We start from the raw sequence: 27,915 nt of genomic DNA on the forward strand, positions 1-27,915 counted from the left end.
AGCAAATGATAAGAAGTCTACTTCAGAATAACAAGGTCGTTTTTTTTTTGTTGTTGTTGCCGTTGATTATAAAATGAAAATAAATAAAATTTTCTTAAAGAATAAGACAAAAAAAAGAAAGAATAAAAGAAAAGTAACGTCGTCGTCTTGGTGGTAGATTAAGAACAGCCATCACATTCTTCTCGTACATTACAATGGTTGAACAATGTTGATCTTAAGAATAAATGTGTTGAAATTATGTGGGTGTTGCTATTAGTCGCACGTGTTCTTAATTAATTTACTTCAAATATATTTATTATTATTTTTGATTTTATTTCATACTTGGTAGATATGTTCTTTTGCTTTAAAGAAAAATTAATTTAGCATTGTTTTGGACATTAAGTTGTACAAACAAAAAAACAGGTATTTCTCAGTGTCTGAAAAAATGGAAGCTGCTTTTGAACTTTCATCAACGTCTTCTATTGAAATAAAGAATGTTTGAAAGAATAGGTGATGGGTAAAATAGTTTATAAATACATTTACTATCAATGCTTAGTTCAATGCTAAGAAAGAGAGAAACTACAATTTAACACCAAGCGTCAAATATCCCGATATAGACTTTAAAGGAAGATTTTTTTTTAATACAATTTGCCTTTGACTGTACAGAAGTGTTGAATGCCCTACTGGCGGTGCGACGGAGTAGAATGGCTGGCACTATATCTTAGCTTCAAAACCTTGAAAAAACAAAAGAAATTGTTATAACTTGATTTGTAGAACGTTGATTAGGTCTAGACACAAGCTTTTTTAAATATTGGAAAATTTCACAAAATGACAATCTAAAAAAGACTTTGAAAAATCTTGTGTCTAGACCTAGCGAGATGTTTTGTTAATAAGTAATGCTTTACAGATATGGGATATCTTCTATAGTTTCGAAGCGTTTTGTTGATACCGGCTGCAAAACTAAGTCTTTACTCGCATACAAAATCGAACAAAACACCAATACATAGACCGTAACATGCTCTGTGAAGGATTTGATCGAAAGAATGCTGGTTTACGGGATATCCAGCCTTAAACCCGGCCTTGCCCTGCTTATTTACGTAAATCAGAGGCAGGTGTCGCGGCCGACTATTATTCTGAATGACGAAAGGAATCGGTCTATGTATTGGTGTTTTGTACGATTGTGTACGCGTGTAAAGGTTTAGTTTTGGCGCCGAAATCAATAAAACGCTTCTTAATTAGAAATATGCAAACAAAAAATTGATTTTTTAAACCGCGAAGGTAGACGACCCCTTTAATATTATACCTTGAAATGAGAGCCAAGGTCCTCAAATAACCCAATTTTCAGCACAAATACTGAAATACTTTACTTAAAGTACCCTTACAGTCCTGTGTGAACTAGGGCTTCACCCAAAATACTTCCCCCTCTAGCTCGGTCCCAAGCTAAATGTCTCCAGTTTTAAGCTCCAAGTTGGGTGAGGTCACTTTCCACTTGTGCGCGGTACCTGACCCGCGGTCTTCCTTTACTGCGCCGTCCTGTGGGTGGTGGATTCGAAGACTTTTCGGGCCGAAGCTTTGGTTTCCATGCGCTCAACGTGACCCAGTTTGTGCTACTCAATTGCTTTCTTAGCCCAAAGAAACAGCGGTTAGCAAGAGTTGTTCTCGGTTTGAAAGTTAGCGCTGGTGTTGTTTTCTGCGCTTATGGCGGAGCTTACGTAGATGAAATCCTTTACTACCTCAAAGTTACGTCTGTCCATGGTGACGTTTTCCCAATAAGAGACTTTATTATGATTGAATAAAAAAGAGTATTTTTATAGGTAATCAATGGATGTTTATTTCGTTTAAAATATGTAGATATGTTTCTAACAGTGGAAACAAATCTCGGCCATGCTTTCAGCACCATATTCTTTTCAAAACATTTTACGAGTATATGATCAATTTGCAAATTTGTGAATATATGTCGCAGATAACTTCACGAATTCCGTCTTTAAGGTCTCGAATCGATTGTGAATCTTCGGCATTGATATCATCTTTTACGGCGATTATTAGCGCAATCCTTTCACCGTCACAGTTGCACCAGCATAATTTTCGAATAAGTAAAGTCCATGGTGACACTTGGAGGATGGAGAGATTTTTCAATATTAATAAATAAGATATCCCACTTTTCGATGAAAACTCATATTATTTTCATGCATTTCAAAAATTCAATAAACGCATACATTGGTGGCGATCAACCGCCGTTAATTCATCCATTAACTGAACTTCAAAAGTCTTATGAATTCAGTCCGAAAATTACAGAGTTCTGTCGTTTGTACAATGCTTAGTTGTCCAGTTAATAAAGGTTTTTACCAAAAAAAAATCCAACAGTTTTGAAACTTGGCATACTTACTAAAGGTTGTCTGGTAATCACCCAAAAAAAAGTCCCAGAGATTGTTTAAGTTTTTCATGTTTATCTCGAAAACTATTTGTCGTATTAAAAAATGTTGTTCTACAAAATTAAAGCTCATTAAATTTTATAAAAAAAGCTTTGATGATTTTTTTCTTATCTCTTAGTTTATAAAACAACTCTAGCAGCAATAAAGAGAAACATACGGTTTGCTTCGGGTTTTCGGGTTTATCTTGAAAACTATTTGTCGTATCAAAAAATAATTTTCTAGAAAATTAAAGCTTATTAAATTTCCTAAAGAAATATGGTATCAACTTGTTTGTACTTGTTTCAGTTCGTAAAATAACTCTATAGGCATTTAAGGAAAACATGTGTTTTTTACACGAAAAGAAAGCTTATTAAATTTTCTAAAAAATATGGTACCTATGCATTTTTTCGTGTCTGTAATTGTCCACAAAAAATAAACTGTAGTATTCAATTTGTATGTTCCTTCTTACTTCTAAAACTCGTTGGATAACGAGAAAATAAGCATTATAGCAAGCTACTTTATCATCTCCAACGATGCCATTAGCTATTGACATGATTTTATTTGTAACTGGAAATGGAGGATGAATTGGAACCAATTTGACAGCTTTGCAATGTCTGTATTATCTCTATTTTTTCGTGCCTAACAAAATCTTCACGTTGCTCAGCAGTAGAAAAAATAACGCCAGTGAATTCTTCGAATGATGAGAAAATTTCATGAGTAGCCTTCAGCCCTAGAAACCATTTGCTTAGTATAGTGTCAGTGATTCCACGCCCTGTTGTCAAGCGATACTCTACATTCCACGAATTAGAGTTTGTTCAATCGTCTGGTCCGGCCACACCCCTGTCCAAAAATCAACTAGGGTCATCACAGAAGGCAGTTTTATCTTGTCCTGCAAATATAGGTGACATAATTTGGCGTACGAGAAGTGTCCGGCGCGGCGGCACATAAATATGAAATCATATTCTTCACACAGTTAATATGGGCATTCCAATCGCCAGACCGCTAATCGTGAATACAATCTTTAAGCAATGTAATCACATTGAACAACTGAATCCATAAGGCTGCTGTTTGCCCATTACATTTGAGTTTGTTAAGATTTGTTTGTAATTTCTCACTATTAGATCAAATGAAGGTTGTTTAAGTGCACTTAACGAAGGAGACTTATCAAAAAAATTTGTCATGAAATTTTGGATATCCTCTAATTCATGTTGGCTTATGTCGACTTGTTCCATTATTACATTATCTAAAGATGTCCGTATTAGTATTAAAACATGAACTGGTCTATCGAAAGCTTTTCCTTGCAGAATCTCTTCAATAAAACCGGGCGTATATAGTACTCATTAAATCTTGCAGGCCACTTCCACTCATCAGAAATCCTATTGAAATCCAGATGAAGCTGCGGCAACAATTTTTTATTTAGCTTTATAGTATGAAACTAAAGGACGTTCTTATCCCTCTACCTTCCCAAAATCATCATCCATTCCCACATAAACAAGGCATACCAGCCTACGTTTATGTCACCAACTCCCATCCCACCTCCCACGTTTGAATGGCGAAAAAGCTAGCAGCGGTCCTATCTCCTATACTCCTTTTCACTCTAGGTAACCTAGCTGAATTGCTGTCACCGAATCCCAATCTTTTCCTTACACATCAAAATGATGAATTAACATCAACTGACTCCTCACCCTTTCTCTTCCTCCCCAACCACCTCTCATCTTTATTGGGCTGGATCTAAGGTGTTAAACGAGCCGTGCCGATGATTAGCCTGGCTGGGGGCCCAATTTAAAAATTGCCCAGTCTCTAACGGAGTATTCGGATACCTGGCCACCTCCGGATTAACTAGCCTTATCTGTACATGCGAATCTCTGTGCAGATGGACCTTTTTTCGTCGCATCTCGTGGGACCAAAATGAACAAAACAAACAACAAAAACAAAAAATAAAAACACAATTGAGACCGGTATCTCTTCAGGACCGGGCGGCAGCTTGGCGTCAAAGACTGCTGCCGTATCTTGCGGCCAACACAGAGAAGGGAGTAGTGGCTAACCTTGGACCCTCCTCTGCTGTTGGTAGCAACGAGAATACAAAGGTAGCAATACCTTATTTCAGTAGTGGCAGGGTTGTGAAAAATGATCCAACCACTACTAGTGAGAATACTTCCAGAAATGGAAAACTCTCAAAAGGCCTTTATAGACAAAGGCGGCAAGCGGTGAAAATCTTAAAGGCCTCTGGTGCATCATCGGGGGCTGAAAGGACACCGCAGCAAACCGCTAGCCTCGAATGGGCCAAAAGCATACTTGCTACAACAAAATCCAATAAGGACTCTACGTCCAAAAGAGAAAGGTCTCTTGAGGGGGCCGCCCCGACACCAAAACGGCCTCGGCTGCATAAACCAGCACTCCCTCAATCCCATCAGGAAACAATCCAGTTTCAGTGACGTCGCGAAGGACAAAGTCGTGTTTGCGGTCATTGACAGGACAGTTGGTCAAGGTTAAGCTGTCGGGTGGCTTTTTGAGAATTTTGAGTGAGCTTCCAGGACCACTTCCTTCCATAAGCGATGGGGGTTGGCATCAAGGCCATGTCAAACTCATGGTTTGTGGCGACCAGAGGTCTTATGACCTATACAAGCTTGCTGTCAGCCGGTTAGGTGAAGTTTGGCCAGGTGCAAAGCTCGAGGTTGTCGTGTGGAAGACATTCCTAGCAGACCTAGAGCCCGCATCTGGATACCGATCGAACCTGCTGGTATCGAGGACATTCTCCCATAACCACAGGTACCCGTGGCGTGATAGTAAGTGAACAGTCATACCTTACAGTCCTGGGATTAAATCATGTCCGTACCTTAAAGTCCAGCGAGAAATTGATAAATCCTCCTATTCTTGTCTTGAAAAGTACTTTCGGAAACTAGCCTTTCGAATTTGACATGAAGATTGTAGTTCCCCTTAAACCCTGACTTTATTTGTACACAGGAATGGTTAAGTTACTTGGATAGATAGTTGTCTATGAGCTGTAACGCCATCTATTGTGAACAAAATTGGTTGCTTCAAAACACACTTTTAAAAATCAGGTTACTCTGGTGAGAGTGAAAAGTGCATGGGATTTTAAAGCTTTGGGTATTTCTATTAGGCAACTACGTTAAGTCGTCGTTTTTAAAATCTTCTACGGTTTGAAAAAAATATTATAAATCTTAAATAGCTTAGCTTCAGAAAAAAAGCTAAAAAAAAAACAACTTGATCAAAATTTTCTTATAGACAGTGTATTTTTTGTAATAAAGTTTTCATCAAACAAATTTTTAAAATTTATAATACATTAAAAAAAAATTAAAAACAAACGTGACTGCAGCTCTCTTCCATAAATTAAATAAATTGTTAAATTTTAAATTTCATATTGCATTTATATGTCTGTTGTTTTATGAATAAAAACATCATAATAAAAACCTTAAACAAAAATATAAAACGCAAAAATAAATATTTTCTTTTATATATTCCAGTAAATAAATTTATTTAATGCAAACATATTTTATACTGAATTTTTTGACATTTTTTTTGTAAATTGCATCTAAAATAATATTAAATGACATTTAATTGCTATTATTAATTGTTCATCATTTTTTTTTGTTTGTTTCTATTTTCACGTTTCATAATTTTAGAATCTTAAAAAAAAATCCACAAAAATATAAAAAGAAGAAGAATACGAACGAAATGCAAAACAAGAAATGCAAATCATTATCAAGTTTTTATTTTTAAGAATTTATAGTATCTCGCGTAAATAAATAAACAAAAAAATTAATCAAACAACTCTAAAGTAAACAAATTATGTCATATGTATAGTTGTTTATTTAAAATATAATATACATCTAAATGTACGTTCCCTAGTGGAAGCGAGGCCTTATGTAGGCGGGTATAGGCATCGTCGTCGTCGTTGTTGTCGATATATTCATAGGTTTTATTCATATATGTTTGGCGGGAAACTATATTTTCTTTTAAAATAAAATTAATGACGAAATTTCCATGAAGAATGAAGACAACAGCAGAAAAGAAAAAAAAAATTTAAATAAATTAAAATCAAATAATAAATTGAAAATTAAAAACCGTCCGTGATGCTTCAAAGGGTGATTTAAATTGGTTCTGCTTGAAAACTTGAATTTGACATCATTATTGATTTTTCAATGCAATTTTATTACGTATACGCCACAGTGTATGAATTTACATAGATGTGTGCAAAATCATTTTATTTTTCGTCTTATTATAAAATGAATAATAATCAAAAGTAATTTTAAATAAGTTATACAAAAAATTGTTTAAGGTTAATTTAATAATTAATATTTATTGGAATTAAGTTAAATCAAAGATTTCAATATGAATTGTTTACATTGCTTGAGGACGTTATTTGTGGTTTGTATCGGTTAATTACAGAAATTATATCAATTGTCATTAGGTATGTTGAAAGCTTGATTGTCTATATTTTAGAACATTTTGAATTTTTCATCATGGAAGCTGATTTAACAGTTCCAAAGTCTGTTGCTTTAAAAGCCTCTAAATCCAATGCTGGTTCCTTTACTTCTTAGAGGTGTTCGGCAAAGTTTACCGGCGAAGCTTCGTGTTGGTGTCTTTTTGGCTCATTGTCAAATTCGACATTATAACATTCGTCACCAAAGGTACATAAACCAACAACAACATTATTACACTTATAAAAAAATCCCCAGGGTTTCGTTGTTATTTTTACAGAAATTCATTTTTTGTTTCTATTTTTTTTTAATTATAAAATACCTACACATAAAGTTAGAAAAAATATATATTTGATTAAAATGTAGGTATATGTTATGTTATACATAATGTAAACAGGGTGATTTATCATTTTATCATAGACTATCGACTTAGAAAAAAAAAACACTCTGTTTTAATCATCACCTCTTTTTCTTGGTGTTGTTGTTTTATTTCGTAATGTTTTATATAAAAATACACTAATGTCGAATAGGGAGCCATAAATTGAGTTATACTATTTCTAGCGCACTGATGTAAATAAGAAAAGAGAGGTGTTTTTGTTTTTGTCACTAGGGACATGAAATCTAAAAATTTTTGTTTTAAATTGAAAAAAAAAACTTAAATTAAAGAATCTTAGAAACACGAATAAAAATTGAATCACATTTATTTGAAATTTCTGATTCAAGCATCCTTTATATGTTCTGTCTAAAAATGTCTACGACAACATCCAAAATAGGTTCCAGTGGTTCAGAAGATTATATTGAGATTTTGTGATAAATTTGAATGGAACAAAGAAAAGAAGAAAACAAATCATTGACACATAAATTTGGCCAATTTTCTTTGTGTTTTTTTTTTTTTTTTTAAATTTTTCAATTTCATATAATGGTGGTATTTTTCTATTCTGATGTTTGAATTTGAAAGATTAAAAAACCTAATTTGTTATAATCTTTCTTGTTTTTTTATTCTTGAACGTTTAATTTAAAGATTAAGACTGTCGGGTGTTGTGTTAATCGATTTTGTTTTGTATTTTTGCCAAAAGCTTTTATATGTACCTTTTACCTGATTTGAATTTTTTGTGATTTCTCAAAAAAGACACAAGAACAAAAAAAAAAAACCAACAAATACAAAACATACCAATTAGCTGTTATAATTTATTATAAAATATTTAAAAATTTCTTAAAAAAGAATCCGAAGAACATTCTGTGACTGAAAAAAAATTATAATTTGTACTTTTCTTAGTTGCACGTTTTTGATTTAATAACTAATTAAATCACTTTTATTCTGTGACGGTTGTAATTCTTTCGAGATACGTAAAAAATTAAACAAAAATTAAATAAGTCGTAAACACATAATTTGCGTTAAAAACGTTTAAAACAAACTCTATATAGAATTGCAGAATAAATACAGAATGTCATAAACCTTGTTTTCTAAATTCAAAATCACAACTCTTTATTGGAAATAGCGAAAAATGTCAATTTTATATTTGTTAAGTAATTTGTATTGATAAATAATTTTCGACATGCTTGACTCTAATTTTTGACAGGTGAATATATGTAAATATGTGAAAACTTTAGATGTTGTTTCAATATTAAAGTTATTATCAAACTTTTTCTTGAATGTTTGTCATATTCTAAAATTGAGAACTTGAAAAATGTCGAAATAATCTTATCAAATTTATTCGAAATGGCTGTTAAGAGGTAAAGAAGGCGGCCGTTTTTTTAGCTGTAAAGTGATTTTTCAAATTTTTGGTTTGATGTGTGTCATGTCATGACGCCTGATTACGCTTCAAAACTTTTCAAATTTGTTTTATAAATCATAGTTATGTTTAAAATACGTATTGGGCGAATTTTGTTTAGCAATGAAGTCCACTTTTGTTCGTCAATAAACAAAACTGCCGACACCGCTAAACCAACAAAAATTGATTGTTTGTTAAGCTTTATCTTTAAGAGAAATAATTGGTCTGTACTTCATTAAAAAACGATGCTGTTCAAAACGTTCCAATCAATGGTGAACGCTATAGAGCCATGATTATTGATTTTTTCATTCATGAATAAATACAATGTGTCACAAACCTTGTTTTCTGAATAAAAAATCAAAACTCTTATTTGGAAATAGCGAAAAATGTTCATGTTGTAAAGTAAATAATTCTAAAATAATTTATTTGTAAATATATAGTTTTAAGTAATTTGTGTCGAAAGATAAGTAATTGTTGACACTTTTAAGGTAGATACAGTTGTATTCATAAAAATAGCAGTGCTCTCAAAATAAAACAAAAACGCCTTCAATATCAACGTTATCATATATTTTATTAAACTTCTAATAACAAACTAAAATATTTTATTCATAAAAACAGACAATAAGTATTATTGATTTTTTACCGTTAGCTTTGTCACAGTAAAAACCGTTTTTTAAATAAATGGCTGTTCATAAAAATAGCAGTGCATGGCAAAGTACTGGATCTATAACGTAAGACGTAAGAACAACTGTAATAAGTTATATGAAAGTATATAAATAATTTTAGCTTACAATTAGTACTTTGCTGCATAACCATTGTTTTTTATGACTGTTTCGCATCTACGTGGCACTGAGTCCACTAAAACATGACACCTCTCGACTGGTATTGCGTTCCACGAATCACGCGCTGATTCCCACAATTCTTTCGAATTCTTGGGTTTTGCTTTATGAACTGCGTTTTTATCATCCCCGACAAATTTTCGATATGACTAAGGTCGGTAGATTAAACAGTCCACTCCATAAGGGATAGCTTCTTCTGCGCAAAACATGATTTTGTCTTTTTTGACGTATGCGTAGGGCCATTGTCTTGTTGGAATACTGAAACCAACGGCATTTCCTCTTCAGCATAAGGTAACATAACCTACTAGAGAATTTTCACATACTCGGTTGCATCCATTATACCCCCGATGCGATAAATAGGCCAAACTTCGTAATATGAAAAGCAAGCCCATATCATAATTTTTCCTCCATCATGCTTCACTTGTGAATCGTTTACTGCATTTTGGGGTCTTATCACATATTCTCGACGACCCTTGGACCCAAAAAGGACGACTTTGCTTTCGTCCTCCACTTAACATTACTCCGTTTATCTTTTGCCATTCTCTATGCGCTTTGTAAAGCTCTATTTGCCACATGCCTTTTCGTCAAGAATCGTACCTTGCGTGGACTTCGGGCTGGTAACTTCGCTTCTAAAAGACGCCTTCGTTTTGTGACAGCGCCATCAGACAGTCGAAGACCATTTCTTATTTCCCTAAAGTTTATGAAAGGGTTCTGTTTTGTTAACTGAACAATTTTTCTGTCAGTTCTTTCAGTAGTCGTAATTTTTGGGCCTCACTTTTCCGGTTTATTTTACCATTTTAAGGCGTTACTGACCATTTTTGGTGAGCAGCCTTAGATGTCTTGAATATTTTGGTAGGTTTTTCCCTCCAAACGCAGTTTTCTAATAAGTTTTCGAATTTCTTCGGTGCAGTGTCTTGACCGTCTCATTGTTTATTTTTGAGCTAATATTTATTAACTTTTTATATGCTAGTATGTTACAAATACTTAAAACTTTATATAGTAAAATATTCACTTAGCGAAAAACAAAGAAAATTGAATTTTTAACACTTTTTAATTATAAAATCAAAAGCACTGCTATTTTTATGAACACTCCATATCTATATCCAGAGCGTTTGAAATAAATTATGTTCACCGGGAAAAGTAGGGTATAACTTCAAGAAAGAGCGTTAGATGTAAGAATTTCCGCTATTTAAATAATTGACAATCTAATAAAATGTTAACAGCGCTGCTATTTTTATGAACACAACTGCATGTGAAAACTGTAGATGTTTTTTCGATAACTGAAACTATCTTCAAAATGTTCCTTAAATTTTTGCCATATTCAAAATTTGAGCACTTGAAAAATGTTGAAATAATCCCATCAAATTTATTAATAATGGGTGTTTCTTTTTGAGGTAAATCTAAAGAAATAAACAGTTTTGTTTGCTTTATGGGTTGGTGGAATAATTGGTCTTTTTTTATAAACGATGCTGCCCAGAAAGTTACAATCAGTGTTGACCGCTTTAGAGCAATGATAGTTTACTTTTTCGTTTATGAATTAAACAACTATAATGTTCAATTAACTTATCAAGTTGCTCGTGCAACAATTGATTTTAAAAATAGTTATGGACTCATGATTTAACCGCTTAACAATCGATAGTCTATGCCGCTAATAAGGCCAATTGAAAACATGGAAGACAACATTTGCAGCTTTATTGCGGATATACGGGGGTCCCAAATGTTGGAAAAAAATCATCGAAAATTGTACCTCGAAATTTAACGTCCGAAACAGTTACGGCGGTTATGTGCCAGAAATTATATTAAAATTATAATCCCACATGATTATCCTCTTCCTGCATGATTTTTGTTTCTTCATGAAAATAATATATGTGATAGTAAATTATAACTAAAAAAACACGTGTGTCAGGAATTTGCTATTTCCGGTTTGGATCATATTTGGCACATTGAGCAGAGAAGTTACAAAAAAATATTTCAATAAATTAAATCAACTCTTTATTTAAAAAATTATGTAGTATGGAAACAGTTTCTTTACTTATTCAACCAAAGATTTACTTTGCATTTTCGGCACTTTACATGAGATCTTCTATGGCAGTGTGGAACACCGCTGTCTTGTGGTTCAACGAGGAAGGTGATCTAATTAATCTTATCGAACATCTGGCGATGTCAATATGGCAACAGGTCCTTTCAATTTCTTTAATTCTAGATTATTCTCCATGACATAAGATAGTATGTTTGTTGATTGTACTTAGTGGCTTTCATGGCATAGATCTTCGGCTACCGCGCACTTGAAATTTGCTAGTGGCATCCATGCCTCAGAACCATCGTCTATACAATAGGCACGCATTCACAACTGTCATGTTAATCATGTGGAATAATAATCTGTGTTAAAATTTTGTTGATTCTATAGTATCCTAGAAGAGCATCCAACAGATCAACTCCACCCATATGCCGATTATATGACATGACTGCCTTTGGACATGATGCAGTTTGGTAGCTCTTTTTTTTTTTTTTGAAGCGTTGGACTTCAGAAGACGGTTTGCTGCCGACATATGTATGTCGAAGCAAGTTTCACAATTCTGTTGTCAAAAAATGTTACCACAGAAATATCCAGGTTATCATCAGTCGTAGGTTTTTCACAGTTGCACAATTCCTTTCCAGTAGAAACTTTACAGTTGTCAAAGAATAATTTGTAGTTTAATCCGTTCGTAAACAAAGTTACTGGATGTACTAATTTTTGGCAAATTGGTTAACAACTGTACATGTCCTTGGGCTCCAGTATAAAATTCAAAGTCGTAGCTGAAACCAGAGCTAACACTGAGAACAAAATTTGTGTATTCCCATTTGTGTGTTTTTTTTGGGTTGGTATAATTTGTTCATCTACTGCCATTATTCTCTGCCTTTTTTGGTCCAAGAATGGTTTTATTTTGTGAAGGGGATAATGTCCTGGTTGCCCTTTAGTTACTTTCTCAGAGTTGGCGTTGAAATGTATGAACCTTTTTATTTCTTCAAACCGGTTACATGCCCATCCCGCCTCTGGGTTTTTCAGCTCTCGCACTTCTATTTGAGGGAGGCACCATTTTGGATAGAGGAATGTTACCTTCTTATTCCCAATCGGATTCATCTGACTCTGAAATATATAGAGGCGGAAGATTGTTGCATCTGTTCACTTCGTGCTCATCATCTGAAAGATCTTCGTCACTGCTGTTTTGGGAAAATTTTGTATAGTAGTATGTATAGCTCCGTAAAACCGATGTGGGTCCATATCTGAATTCTGTAATGTTCGCATAAATAACTACGAAATCGAAATGTGAACATTTTTTAACTGCAATTTTATAAAAAAATTAAAAACATACACTTGTAATTCGTTATCGGCAACGTATTCCAATTAAATTATCACGATCGTTTGATTCCTTTTGTAAATACACCTCCTTATATATGAATGCCCTTGTTATGGATGACCTAGGTTTATAGATAGCGTTTTCCAATAAAATTTACAGCGTTTATGTTACACTGTATGCACAAAACAACACCATTTGTTAGAAACTGGAAAATATCGAAAAAAAGGTTTGGCTTTTATATGTGCCACCATGCAGTAAAGGGTTATACATACATGGTTATCCATTTTGCGGTTTCAAAAGTAAACATAAATAAAACACATTTCAAATGTTTGTTTTCATAATATTTTTATTTTATTATAAAGTTTGAACGTTGAAATCAAAATCAAATGGGGTGGCGCAACAGTCCGTTGTGAACCAGGGCCTAGTGACTTACAACTCTCAACCATTCCTGTGTGCGAGTACTGTTGTCAGGAATGGAAGGGACCTACAATTTAAGGCCGAATCCGAACGGCTAGTTTGAGAAAGCACTTTTTCATGACAAGAATTACTCTTGAAGGAATTGTCAATTCCTCGCAAGAGGCAGTACCCGCGAAAATTATTTTTTTTAAATTATGGTGGCACAGGCAAGGATTGAACCCAAGACCTCTTGCATGACAGTCCAACGCACTTTTTTTTTTTTTTTTTTCCAAATTCATTTTTATTTATTCAATCTTAAACCTATCTTAAAGCTAGACAAAAATTCATAAAACTAGCCTAATTATCCATAACTTACAACTAACTTAATGGTCCCATACGGACACTCTAAGCTAAACTATAACACTAATTACTAATGCCTTTCGGCCTTAAGATCTATTTTACTTCAATTAAAATTTTATTTGTTTTGTTTTTATTAGAAAATTTTGAAAAAACTAATATCAATAACCTTTTTTTATTTATTTTTACTTACAAACTACTTAACATAAGGTCCTTAAATAAAACTTAAAAACTAACTTAAACTACCTATTCTACCTATAAACTACTTAAAACTAGAACAACCACAGCAGCAAATCTAACGTTTTTTGTTTTTATATTTTACTGTCTTTTTTGTATGTTTTTTTTTTTTTTTTTTTAAATTTTTTTTTTATTCCATGTTTTTTTTTTTCTTTGTTTTTTTTTGTTTTTATTTTTTTTTGTTTTTTTTTTTTTTCTTTTTATTTTTTAATTTTTTTTTTGTATTTTTTTTTGTGCCACCATGCCTATTCTACTTAAAACTAAACCCTAAAACTATGAAACAAGTATGTAAGCCGGCCAAGGCTTAAAAACCCCATCCCGACTACCCACTATCAAGTGCCGATTGAAGCCACCAAAACTGGTTCTCCTGCTTCACCCTATCAGTTCGGTCCCGTTCGGACACAGCCCTACTGAACCGAAGGAGCTCTGCTCCACCTTGTGCCATGACGTCCCGATTGTACAGGAGTCGCCTATCCACGGTTCTTCGTCTGACGTGGTAGATTAACGGAACTGCCAATCTATCCTGTATCAGACCGCATTTGTCTAAAAAGAGGAATGCCTCTGGTGGAATGAACCCGCTCAAGCGTGCACTTTCAAAATACTCGTCGTTCGGATAGAACGCCCCGAAAATTAAATTGTTGGTCGAAGACATAGCTCTTGCAATGTGACCTCGAACGAGTTTTATCACGAAATTGTCAATTCTGTTGATTCGAGCCCCGTTGTATAGGACCTCGTTGGAATAGTAATGCACATAAGAAGATTCGGCTGTTCGATATAAGCCGGTACAGCGTCGTAAACACTGCCGCTCGAACACCCGAAACTTCTCCATCTGGGAAGGGGCAACGTTGAACCACACAGGACAACCATAAACGATCATTGGCCGTATGAGGGCCATGTAGCAAATTACCTTCACTCTGGGGTCAAGCCGACTGCTAAAAAACAGTCGTTTCGTCAGAGCGAAGGCTCCTCTGGCCAGTCCAACGCACTAACCATCATGCTACGGGTACTACTGAACGTTGAAATAGTGTGTGAAATACTACATCATTTAAGTAACTTCTACACGAATTCTTTTGAGGTAATTTTTGACCACTTTTTGACACATAACTTGACGAATGTTGATTTTTAAGTGCTCAAAGTTTATCTGTATACACATTAAAATCGCATGATCTTGGTGGCTAGTTGTTATCGGAACGACGAAAAATTAAGCGGTCAGGAAAATTCTCTTGCAATAAAGCCATATTCTCTCGAGTTGTGTCGTTTTCGAAGAAGTAAGGTCGAATACCATACGAAAAATATAAATTTACTAAATATTTGAATATAAATTCCGTAACATTAAAATTAAACACGTCTAATAATTTCTTAAGCATTCATTTATAATTTAAAAACAGCTAAAAATTTTTGCAACCGCCTTTTTATTGCTCTTAAAATATTTGATTTAATTAATTTTACCTTCACACATTTATTTTTATTTACTAAGCCTTAAAAAATTAAATGAAAAAAAAATACATTTCTTAGAATATAGCCTTGTGTTAAGAGCATTTTTATTCACATATCTCTTAAATAAAAAAAAGTAGTATACAGAAAAAAGAATACTATCTTAGATAAAAATCCATCCAAAAAAAATGTCAATTGAATGATCTACACACATCTAAACCCCTTCCAAGTTTATATTTTTTAAGTGTTATTATAAAGGGCCTAAATATCAATACATCAACTCACCCTTAACCTGTCACGTATTCTTTTCCAAACTCTTATAAAATCATAAATCAAAAGTTTTGTTTTAGTTTTTTTTTTGTAAATATTTATGTATATGCAAAATAAAATACTTTCTAATTTCTTTTATTTGAAAATTAATTTTTGATGCGTTGACATTTTGAAAAAAAAAACTGTTTTCTTTTCAAACTATAATGTATGTCAATTGCATAATTTTTGTTTTTAAAGTGCTTAATTTATTAATGATAATTTTTCAACTTCACCATTTTTTCTAAATTAAACGAAAAATTTTCTTAAAATATCAACAAAAAAAAACTAAAAACTTTTTATTATCTTGTGATAGTAAAGAAAGAAAAAAAACATCATAATAAATAAATAAAATAAGAACAAAAAAAATAATTTCTAAATTATTGTCAAAATAGTATATTTTCTCAACACCACCCACTTCCGTCGTCGTAGTCGTTGTCGTTGTCGTTTTTGTAGTCTTTTTCGTTCGGTTACAAATATAAAATTTTGGTAGGCCGATGTCCCGCCAGTTTAGAAGGCCTAGTCCCAATTTTCTTAGACTTGCCATATCAAAAATAAAAAAAAAAATACTCTGCATTCTGTTGTCCATAAATTATTAGAAAAAAAAATATACCTAAACTTTTACCCTCTCTCCCCCAAAAACACTGTTCCTCGTTTTTGTACTGAAAAACGTGAATTTTAGTGTATTTTATTTATCTTTGAGTGTTTTTGGAAAGTTTTTGAATTTCCCCTTTTTTATGCGATTTTTTTCTAATATGATTTTTATGTTTTCTGGTGGTTTAATTTTATTATTTTTTCATTTTCATTCCAACAACAAAACAGTCGATTTCATGGATCACAACAGTCAGTAGTTGAAAAAGAACAAAAGTCACAACCAAAGTCAACTTATGATGTATAAAAATATTTGTATATATTATTCACTAGCTATGTACATACATATGTTTACAATAATATAATGTAGATACTTGTAGATATGTGTGTGTGTATTAGGTATGTATGTTTGGGGATGTTTAAGTTTTAAATTAAATTCCGAATACGTCAATCCATTAACACCCACTTGTGGAGGGAAGCAACACTTGTTGGTTTTACATGACCAAAATAGATAACTGCGAGGATGTGTATAAAGGATTTTTGATTGCGCTAAAGGCACCAGGCTTGCCAAATGGGGCTCTTTATTGGAAATTGAGCTATTTTTTCGAGAACAAGGGCCTAGTGACTGATAACTCTCAACCATTCCTGTGTGCGAGTACTGTTGTCAGGGATGGAGAGGACCTACAGTTTTAAGCCGAATCAGAACGGCAAATTTGAGAAAGCACTTCATGACAAGAATTACCCTTGGAGAATTTGTCAATTTCTGGTAAGAGGCAGTACCCATGAAAAAGACTTTAGATGGCATAGGCAAAGATCGAACCCAAGACCTCTCGCATGACAGTCCAACGCACTAACCATCATGCCACGGGTACTACTCAATATTCTTCTTAGTCTTCAAAAAAGTGAACTGTCAGAAATTAATAACTGAAGCTACCAGTTTTTTAAAAAATAAAACCGTCCTATTATTACTGTTTCATTTTTGGTTCTACATTCGGCTATTGAGTAAGTCAAGAACATGGCAACCCTGAATAGGAGTTGAAATTTTCTACACACATCCTCCACAATTTTAAATCAGGAATACATTAGAATTACTAAAGGATGCGTGTAACCCTTTTTTCATTTTAATGATAATGAATGAGTTTTAATACGTTGAAGGATTTGCGGTTCACACCATCTTAATCTTTGTATACTTGAAAAAGAAGTTAATTTATGAACTTTTGTTTAAATTCTCTAAATATGCACAAGCAGAAGCACGTGGTGTAGTAACTGCTCTTCAAAGGAATATGGTTGTCGATTTAAAAAAAAATAATATAATAATTTTCAATGTCTTAACCTTGAATCTTTTAGAAGTTATAAATTAAAGCTTAACTAGGAAATGATAAGAGTTTTGAGTTGGAAGAGCTTTGCGTTTAGAATAAGTTATTTTTTTGTATGTACATGTGTATTTTATATGTTGAAGGAGTTATTCCAAAATGGAAAAGATGCCCTCGGTAGGATTAAACGTTGGATAAGAACAAACCTTTTGGAAAATTTATTCATTTAAACAGGAAAACAGCACATTTTAAATTTGGGGGTGTTTTTGGAACATAAAGTCTGCAATAATTTTGATGCTTGTTTTTGAAGATTTCAAACTTGATAAAAAACTTCAAAAATTTAAATGAAATCTCATAACTTTTTTTATACAAATGTTTAAATAGTTGTTATTTTAAAAAGAGATATCAAATGAAGAATTTTAACTTTATTCAAACACACATTTAAAGGACAGACAATTATAGTACTGGCAATGAATTTTTTTAAGGATACATTTTTGATTGAAAAATCATTGTTGAAACATTTTTCATACAAATTTTGAGATTAATGTAGTTTTGAAATAATATTTAGTTTACTACCAAACTCGATATTTTAAAATTTTAAATCATAATCGTTTGAGTAGCTTTTTTTATTTTTTACTTGCGACATATATGACAAGAACTATTTGACAAATTCTCGGTAAGTGTACCACCGGCCACCTCTTGTGGAACGATTACAAAAATGGCCAAAAATTCCGCAAGATGTTTGGTTTTCTAAGGCGTTGCAAGAATTTTTTCTCCCCCTCTGATCTGTTATATAGAAGACTTTACATGTCCAAAGCTTGAGTATAACTCCTATATCTGTGCTGGTGCTCCTGCAACTTATTTAAGCCGCTTGGATATTATTGAACGTAGAGCATTTAAATTGATTGGTGGTATTACCATTATTTTAACGGTTTATGCTCTAGTGAAATAGCCAGCTGCATTCTTCCCCTTAAACAGTTCAACCGTAATACTCGCGGTTCTAGAAATGCTCATTAGTATACCGTCGAGTTCAATTTCGGTCGTACTGTCAAGTACAGATATTCGTTCTTTAGCCGTACTACGCGAATGTGGAATTCCTTACCACACTATGTCTTTCCCAGTCATTGCAGTATTCAGGAATTCAAGACCAATATGCACCCGCTCCTCCTTTCAACCCCTCTCTCCCTTTCCTCACACTGTGTCTTTACATAATAAGGATAGTAATACCCCCTTGAGTGTAGGTTTATTATAAATTATTATTATTATCTGTCCTGACCCATACAGACCAAAGCATTGGGTCGATTGACTTCAAATTTGAAAGTTAAGCCAATAGGCGTTAGATGTTTTTGTTTTAAAACTTAAAATAACAGTAATCCCTCTAAAAAAATTTGTTAGTCAAAAATTGAAAATTTATATTTTCTAAAAAAGAAACGAATAGATTTTTTAAATTTTCGCTTGAATGTTTTTCTAATTTGGCTTCTTTCTTCTAAAACAAATATTTTTATATTGCTTCAGAAGCGTACCCCTCATAAAACCGTTATTTTGTTTTTAGGTTTTCTATATTTTATTTTATTTACTTGAGCAAAATAAGCTGGTCATTGTTTTTATCTTAATTTAAAAAAAAAATATTAAACATTTTTTTCGAAATTCGATATCTCGAAAATGGGTCGTTCTTTCTTTGAAATTGTAAAACGTATAAGATCTAAATAATCACGTACTAACAATTTTTTTATACTAAATTTACAAAATGTTATATATACAAAATTAAATTTAGATAAAAAAACGCTCTAATTATTTTCAAATACAAATTTTGGAAAGTTAAATTTTTACAAACCAACTTTTTTTTTGCAGGTAAATTTTTAAATTTTAAAATATTTTTAAAAATACGTTTTGGACACGTTTGAAAAATGCAACAAGATTTTTTTTTATTTGAACTCAATTTTTATTTTCTAAAATTAGTTTTTTGTTAAAAAAAAACGGACTAAATTTCCAGCTAACGGGAAACCTGGTATTACTTTAAAATATTGGGTTTTTCAATAAGGGCGGGTAGATGTTGTGTGTATATGTCGTGGCGTTTGCTGTGTGGCACGTAGCGTGTCCTGCTGAAACCATGTGTCGTCTAGGTCCATATGGTTCAATTTGGGCCATCAGAAATAAGTTTTCATCGTTATGAAGCGCCCGGTGTTGACGTTAACGCCTTATTAACGTCGTTTTCAAAAAAGGAAGGACCAATAACGCCGCCGGCCCACACCAAACGGTAACTTTTTGAGGATGCATTATTACCTGGTGAACGTTTGTGGGTTGGTGTCGGCAATTTTGCTTCTTACCACAGCCATTCATCCAAAAATGAGCCTCGTCACTAAATATTATTCTTCGACCAAAATTGGGGTCCTCTTCAGAACGATTCGAAGCCCACTGTGCAACCAAACGACCTTGTTTTGTGGTCATGAACTTTGGCTTCCTGGGTCAGTTGGATCTTGTACGGGTCCCGACGCAAAATTCGCCCAGTTGAAGTCTGCGAAAGTCCTTGTGCACGGCAAGGAATAGACTGCCTCGGGTTTCCGCTGTACACTTTCACAGACCGCGACGATGTTCCCGGCCGACCTTGCTGATTGTTTACTGAACCGTTCGTCTCAAGTTTGGCCACCAAACGTTGAAGAGTTGAATGTGAAGAGACACGAAATCTACCTTAAAATGGGATTTGACAGATGTCACCAAAATAAAATGGTAGCCAAAGGGGCTAAAATCTACACGTGCCAATTCAAAACCCTTTATAAATAACGAATTGTTTTTTTTTTCAAATTTGTTTTAAAACTGATTCCATTATTTTTCTTAACTTTTAATAAAATATTAAATTGAGAATAGTCGTATCACAAAATAAGAAGAAATGTGTGTATAACTGATTTTTTGGATCGTTTATTTCGTTTCTCTAACTATTCGCATCCGCATCCGCAATTGCAGATTATTCGCCATAATTCCAACATCCGCATCCGCATAAAGTAATGCGGAGTTTGTTGCGGATGCGGATGTTTTTAACGCTTTTTTCAAATTCGAAAAATAGCAACAGCACGGCATACTATATCATGATTAATAAAAACGACCCTTTCTCGGTCCCAAGTGATACAGATACAGAACATTCTGGATCTATTTTAATTTAAATAAAAGTTATCCTGATAAGTCTGAATCCAAAATATGTCGTTAAAAATACGTACGAAAAGGACGCACGCCTTCTTCGTTGAAAAACCACTTGAAGTCAAAGCACCCGCTCCAACAATGAAATTCTTTAAAAAAAAGAAAGAAGATGCAGGTATGATATTTTTATATAAGCATAAAATTCTGAAATAGCTTGTTAGTTCCTTTATTTTTTTTCGTACAAAATTGTTTGTTATGTTCTTAAAACAATCTTTTTACTTTTTAGAAAAAATTGTAACACCTTTACAAAAACAAAGAAACAACTTTCATTAGAGGAATCTTTGCAAAAGGGAAAAATGGGATATTAGTAGCAGCAACTCACATAAAATTGACAAACCGATTGGAGAAATGATAGTGCTTCAGAATTTACCGCTTAACTTTGTAGACGGACTTGAAATTCGCCGTCTTATACAAGAAATAGTACCCAAATATAATTTTAGAGGACGAAATTTTTTTTACTGATTTTGTTTGCAATGAACTGCACCTAAAAGTTGCTGCTAAAGTCAAAGAATTGCTTGAAAAATATGACTACACGTCTTTTACTTCTGATATTTGGACAGATCCCAGCTCAAGTGTTTCCTTGCTAAGCTTAACTTGCCACGGAGTATTAGAAAACTTTAAACGAACATAAATCGTATTAAAATGCGAGACGCTTGAGGATCGCCTTACAGGTGACATCATTGCAGACAAATTCAACAACTATTTATTGGAGATGGATTAATATACGATCCACTAAGAAACAGATTACAATCTGAGAACGCTGCAATCTTCCTTTTTATTAAATAAAACTCACCCATTTTTAAATTTAATTATAAAACGCATAGATAATCAATAAAATTTTCCTTTATTTACTGACTTAAAATTGTTTTTATTTAATAAAATCTAAAACCCGCATCCGCATCCACATCCGCGGATGTGAATCTCAAAAAATCCCCATCCGCATCGGCTTCCGCGGGTGTCAAAATTTGTACATCCGCAACAACCCTGCTCCGAACACCTCTAAAGAGAGACAGTTATTGAAAAAAAAGCAAAGCAAACAAACCTTAATCAAGTAGGGTAGGTTAGAAACATAGTCATATTAATTCAGTAATTACTAAAACTTTAAGTTTCCATTTTGTATTTTAAACCTTAGCAACATTTTAAGATACAGCGAGATGATAAAATCTTTAACAATAAGCATAATCACCTTTTTTGGTTAATAAGCTTACTAAATTTACTTTAAAAATTTATTTAATTATTAAAGTAAATTAAGTTTAAAATTTCCAATCACACCCGTAAAAATTGAAAACATTAAAGAAAAAGCTTATAAAATTGAGCGGTCAGCTAACTGTTTTGCTTTCTTTAACTTTTTTTTCTTCTATATCAAAATATATGCACATCATCGTTTCATCTATAGATAGGTACTATAATACTTTACAAAAATTTTTACTCGAGCTTTTCATTAATAGCGTCCACGGGGCATAATAATTTTACTCCGTGTGATTCATTTATTTGAAGAGAACATAAAAACGTGCTCCAAAAATAGATGATTTCTCACAAGTCACAACTCACGATCGCCTAACAAGCGCAAGCACAGACGCCACCACTAGCCGCCAACACCTCTTCTCTAAATACATACATATAATTATATTCTATCTAAACTATATCACCGGCAAATAAGAACAAATACGTTGGTATCCTTCCCAACAGGGTGATTTTTTTTTGTACATTCTAAAAAAGAAAAACAACAATAAAGCTCTTTTTATTTTAATTACCTGTAGAAAAATCTAAATAATTATTTTTGTTGATTAAATTAAAATTAAAATCCTAATTTTAAAACAACTACAATGACTGTTTAAATAAAATTAGTCATTCTTCCGCCGTTGTTTTTTATTTGCATTATGTATAAACAACCGCAAGCAGGTGGTATCAGAAGTTTCTCACATCCAATATGGCGGTACATAACGGATAATTCTAATTCACCAAAATCAAAAAGATCGAAAAGAAAGACGGACAGTTTTAGAAGCTCTGTTTTCGGTAGGTGATGTTTAGAAAAGCTTTCTCTCTCTCACTTTCTTTTTTACTCTCTTACACTCTCTCAGTGTAAGAAAATGTTTGATTTGATTATAATTATTTTTGTTTCGAAAATAAACAATTCCTCGTTCTCTTTTTAGAGTTAGAAACACTTTTCAAATAATAGTTTTTGAAAACTGGGATAAACTAAAAATGCAATTCAAAAAGAGAGACCGATTATCCACTGTGATCAGAGTGAGAGAAAGAGGGGAGTAGATCCTCTCACGATCTCCATTCGAGATTCAGCACTGATGATGTCCATGTCCACTCCACTCCACTGCGGACGATGCGTTCTGCTTTCTTTTCGAAACAATTCTATTTTCGAAACTCCGTTATCTCGCGCGCCAGACCTGCGTGTACCTGTGAGAGCATTAAACGCTAACAACATTGATTCTAATCGAGGAGGGAAATTGTGTGTTTTCGGTGTTTTGAGAAGAAATTTTTTCGATTCTCTAGACTTTCGTCTCACTAGAATCAATGCCGACAACCAACGACCGTCTTCGTTTGTGTCTAGCAGAGTGGTCCGGTTTTGAATCCTCCGTGCGTTGTCGCTCGTTCTTAAAACTTTTCGTTCTCTCTCTCAAAACGAAAACAAAATAAAATAAATAATAAAAAAAGCTAAAACAACGTTTTCGATATAGTCCGAATTTATACACCATACGTTTTTTGAACAGTTTCGAAAAACTTTTTCCTTCAGCCAGAAGAAAATTCGACAGCGAGAACCGTTTTCAACTCAGTGGTCTCCACGGAGTTTTGACGTTATGATCGATATTTATAAGAAAAACGCATTTCGATGTGTTGCTTGAGTTTTATTTTATTTTTTATTTGTCAAATTTCTTCTAATCAAAAGGGGATTTGTTTTGTAATGAATTAACGAATTTTATTTGGAATAAATATTTCAAAAACCGTAATTTACGTATAAATTTAAAAAAAAAATATAAACGACAAGAAGATAAAAAAATCGAAAATGAATTCGCGATTAGTGAATATTTTTATAAGAAATACCAAAGCATTTTTTGTCCCCTTATGCAAAATTTAGAATAATTGAGATTTTAGTGCATTTAGAAAGTAAGTGTGCGCGGTTTTCGAGAGATATGAGAAATATTTTTTAATTTATTATTGTTTTTGATTTTTCCAAATATCAATAAATATTAATGGAAAAACATGTAAATTTATGGAAAAAATAAATAAAATTATTATATTTATTGTTGAAGTGTGCTGCTGTTGCTGCTGATGGAAATTTTGAAAAATAAAAAAAAAATTTAATTTGAATAAGTGAAGAGAGAGCGAATTCGCGTGGTATTTGTGGTAAATTTGTCGTCGTGTTATGCTTGATGAATAAATAAAATTAATAATATTCTTAAATCATTCCACATACAAAAATAAAAAAATAAATAAATAAAATTTTCCAAAGTGCAAACCTTACAAAAAATTAATAATTGTGAAAAAAAAAAATTCATGTGCATTCTACAAGAAGAAAATAAATATAAAAAAATATATTAACAAAACAAAAGAATTAAAGTTTAGTAAAAATAAACAAAACCTATATTAAGCAATTTTATAAATTGTATATCCCTTTGGTTGGAAAAGGGTTATGTTTACTATCACTAGTGCAATTTAGTTGGGCCGTAAGAGGACCATGCCGGTCATTGCTGATTCTGACGAGCCGCCAGCAAAATGTTGCAAATTCTGTGAGGGTAGGATGTGAATTTTAATGTTTATTTAATTTTTCTTAAGTTTGTTTTATTCTCATTTTCTTCTTGATTTAGAGGAAATCAATTTTTTAAATACCAAAAACACTATTTTTAGATTTGAAAAAAAAAATTATTAAAAAGAAAACTCACAAAAAATGCGGAAATTTATTTTTTAAAAATATTCAAAAAATTGTATTTGTTTAAAAAAAAAGTTGTACGCTGCGGTGTTGTTACCTATATTCTTTTTTTTCTCTTCATTTTCTTCTCCTTCGAACTTAAAAATTCATTTTCATTAAAAAAGAAAAACTTGCGGTTGATTTGCGTTGGATTTTTGTTTATTTTCTTAAGATTTTGACGTTTATTTATTGTTTTTTGGTTGATGATAAAAAATTGGTTTTCGATGATATATGTACTTATTTTAAATGAATAATGACGTTTTGAAGCGAGCGTTCACAAGTTGAATTTTTTGTTTAAAAAAAAAAAAAAAAGAACACAATATGATGTATATTTTGTGAATATTTACTCATTGACCCACAGAGCATCACTTCTCAATGAGGAGAATTTTGTAGAATTAATTGGACCAATTCAAGAACTTTTCTGTGATTTTTATCAACCACCTTAATTGTCGGTTTTCTTAATTTTGAAATTGGATTTCCCATGTAAATATTTTGTTTTTTTTCCCCTTTTATTTGCTCGAAAAAGTTGTAGAAATGAATGACTTCTTTTTCCTGTTTTTCAGTGAGTTTGTTTGTAACTTTACAAGAAAAAGAAGTTCAGCAATATTTTTCAAATTAGCACCTGTGGTGTTTTTTCGATTTTCTTGAACTCTGCTTTTGTTTTCATTCGAAATAAACTTTGCGGTCTTATATGCTCACACCTTTGATTACGAAAAATAATTTATTGTTACCAAACAACACGATCTTTGACTTTGATATAGAAAAGTTATTTCATCCCTTTAAGTTTACGAAATACAAAATCAGGTGAAACCAAAACTTAAACAGTTGACGTCTTTTCGACAACATATCTTTTTATTTCTTAATGACGTCAATTGATTTGTACTAAATTTAGATCATTTGAGCGCCATAAATGGTTATAAAAAGTATTCTATCCCAAAAACATGTTTTCCTGATTTCGAAATAAACTTTTTCATTTAAAAATAAAGTTTTAAACAAATGTTCTTTTGTGTGAGGATTTTTTTTAAACAAATGTAATTAATATTTTTTAAATTAAATTGTAAAAATATAAATTTTTTTGAAAATGTGCTTTTTTGTGGTTTTTTTTTGAGACCATTCTTTTCTTGGAAAACGTTTTTTTTTTCTCGAAAATTCTCTTTTTTTAAGTTTTAAAGTTATCATTTTCGTTTCCACTTTTTTCACTTTAACTTTCACCTTTACTTTTTTAAATATGATTTTCTTATAAGTGTTTTTTTTTTTTAAGTAGAAACCAGTTGATATACAGTACTGTGCAAAACATTTGCAACTAAAACCTCCACCATTTTTCAAAAAAAAAAAAAAAATTGTTTAGCAAATCAAACACCAAAATTACTTTTTAAGTTTTCTAAACTCTTTTGAGTTAGAAAATTGTTGGAACCAAAATTATTACATTTTACTTAAACAAAAAATAAATAACTAAATACTTTCATAGTTGGAAAAATTGCTTTGCAAAACATTTGCAACTTAGTTCTTACAACTAAATTTCAAACTATTTTCTTACTTCAAGGCAAGGAAATTTTGATATTTAATTGCATACCCTTTATTTTTTATAAAAGCTGTATATCTTCTGGACATCGAAGCTATAGGGTTATTAATAACCGTTTTTCGAATGTCATTCCACTGCCTCTGAATTCCAATTCTTCTTTTCACAATTTCCCACAGGTTCGCTATTGGGCTTGTCTCATTCTTTTTTTCCTGCAATCCACTTTGTGGCTAACTTCGACTTGGGTTTGGGATCATTGTCGTGTTGAAACGTCCATTTCCCAATGGGCATAAGGCAGCATGGTGTTACACAGGATGTCTACAGACTTCGTTATGCCCTCCACTTGTCGAATTGGCTTGATTTCTTGGTCAAAGAAGTACCAAAATACCAAAAGTGAACTACCTCCATGTTTAGTGTATTTTGGATTTAGATTCTTACCTCTTGGCCTTCTGATTCTGATATGTTGTTTACCACCCGTCCGTGCATATTGAACTTTGATTCGTCAGAAAACAAGACCGTTTCCCATTTTTGGGGACTCCAATTGAGATGAGTTTTTGCAAAAGTCAAACGAGCTTTCCCTTTTTTTTTTTTTTTTTTAATAAAAAGCTCTTTTGTTTCCTAAAACAACGCAATCCGGCCTGCAGTGAGCAGCGTCTGATAGTTGATGGGTCAATGGGTAACCTAAGTTCAATTTTTGCTTCCCTGGATGATTCCGTGGGTGTTCTTCTGAATTTTTCAATCATCTTTTTCTGTGGTGCTTCAAGGCCTTCCTTCTCTATGACTTTTGATGATTCTACAAATAGTTGAGCTTTGAATGGAATGTCCTTTCGTGAAGCTCCTTTTTTGAAATCACTCAAAATTCTGGGTTTTATATCCGATTAATATTTATTTCCCGCCATTTTTAAAACATTTTTTTTTTCTTTCCAATTTCAAAAAAAAAAAATTATTATATTAAAAACCGTTTTATCGATGAAAGTCACGGCTAACACTAACTAAACAAATCAAGCTACACGCATAAACTTACCAACCTCAAAATAAATCATATTAACCTTCATCAAAATGAGACGAAAAGAGAAATGGCAACTAGTTGCAAATATTTTGCACAGCTGAAATCATTATTATTTTTGTAAAGCAGTGCATTTGTAGAATATGCCTCTGGATCAGTGCTTTAAGATTATAAACAATAAGGTGACACATAAAAAAGTCTAGAGCCATACAAATAATTTGATTGTAACAATTTCTATAAACAAGAATGTGCGTTTTTTTGATAGGCGGTGATAGTAACAAAAGTTTTGCACAATACTGTATTCTAAAGAGCAAAATATGCTACTCTGTATGTAATCGATAACCTCACGATTACGATTAAGCCTAAACGTAACCACAAAGGAAATGGGTCACGGCATTCAATTATGATCACTTCTTGGAGAAATTAAACGATCAGCAAACTTTTCTTGCTGAATTGTGATTGTTGTTTAAGTGGAACGTAATACTTTTGCTGAAAAGAAACGTAATCCACATCTTTCAATAATCCATCATCAACCAAAGCTTGGTAGCAATGCTCTTATAGTAACCGTTGCATCACCTGTATTTATTTTTATTTTATTTATTAAATATTATTTAGTCTTCAGTTTTACAATTGGTTTACATGAAATGAATAAAATACTAAATTTTAAACAAGATGACTTGAAAAAAAAACATTAATATGAACAAAACTACTCTATACTATTAAATTAATAAAAAAGATTTGATCAATGGACTTTATTCTAATACATCATAAAAAACCTTTAAAGTATGCAAAAGAAACAAAAGTTAAAATCATCGCAATGCCTCAAAATACTGTCTAAATCTTATTCTAATTCGAGTAGTG

At 32.4% G+C, this 27,915-nt stretch overlaps 1 protein-coding gene across 1 annotated transcript in view; it reads left to right on the plus strand.

Annotated features, from left to right (window-relative positions):
* The first annotated feature begins 22,935 nt into the window (after positions 1-22,935).
* LOC129948190 (myocardin-related transcription factor B) overlaps positions 22,936-27,915 on the plus strand; it is a 171,963-nt gene continuing 166,983 nt past the window's right edge. The window contains exon 1 of the mRNA XM_056059070.1: positions 22,936-24,356. Coding sequence (XP_055915045.1) covers positions 24,299-24,356 — 58 coding nt within the window. The 5' untranslated portion in view covers positions 22,936-24,298. The remainder of the gene's footprint in view (positions 24,357-27,915) is intronic.

This window comes from Eupeodes corollae, chromosome 2 (genome assembly GCF_945859685.1).
Source record: "Eupeodes corollae chromosome 2, idEupCoro1.1, whole genome shotgun sequence".
NCBI classification, from domain to species: Eukaryota; Metazoa; Arthropoda; class Insecta; order Diptera; family Syrphidae; genus Eupeodes; species Eupeodes corollae.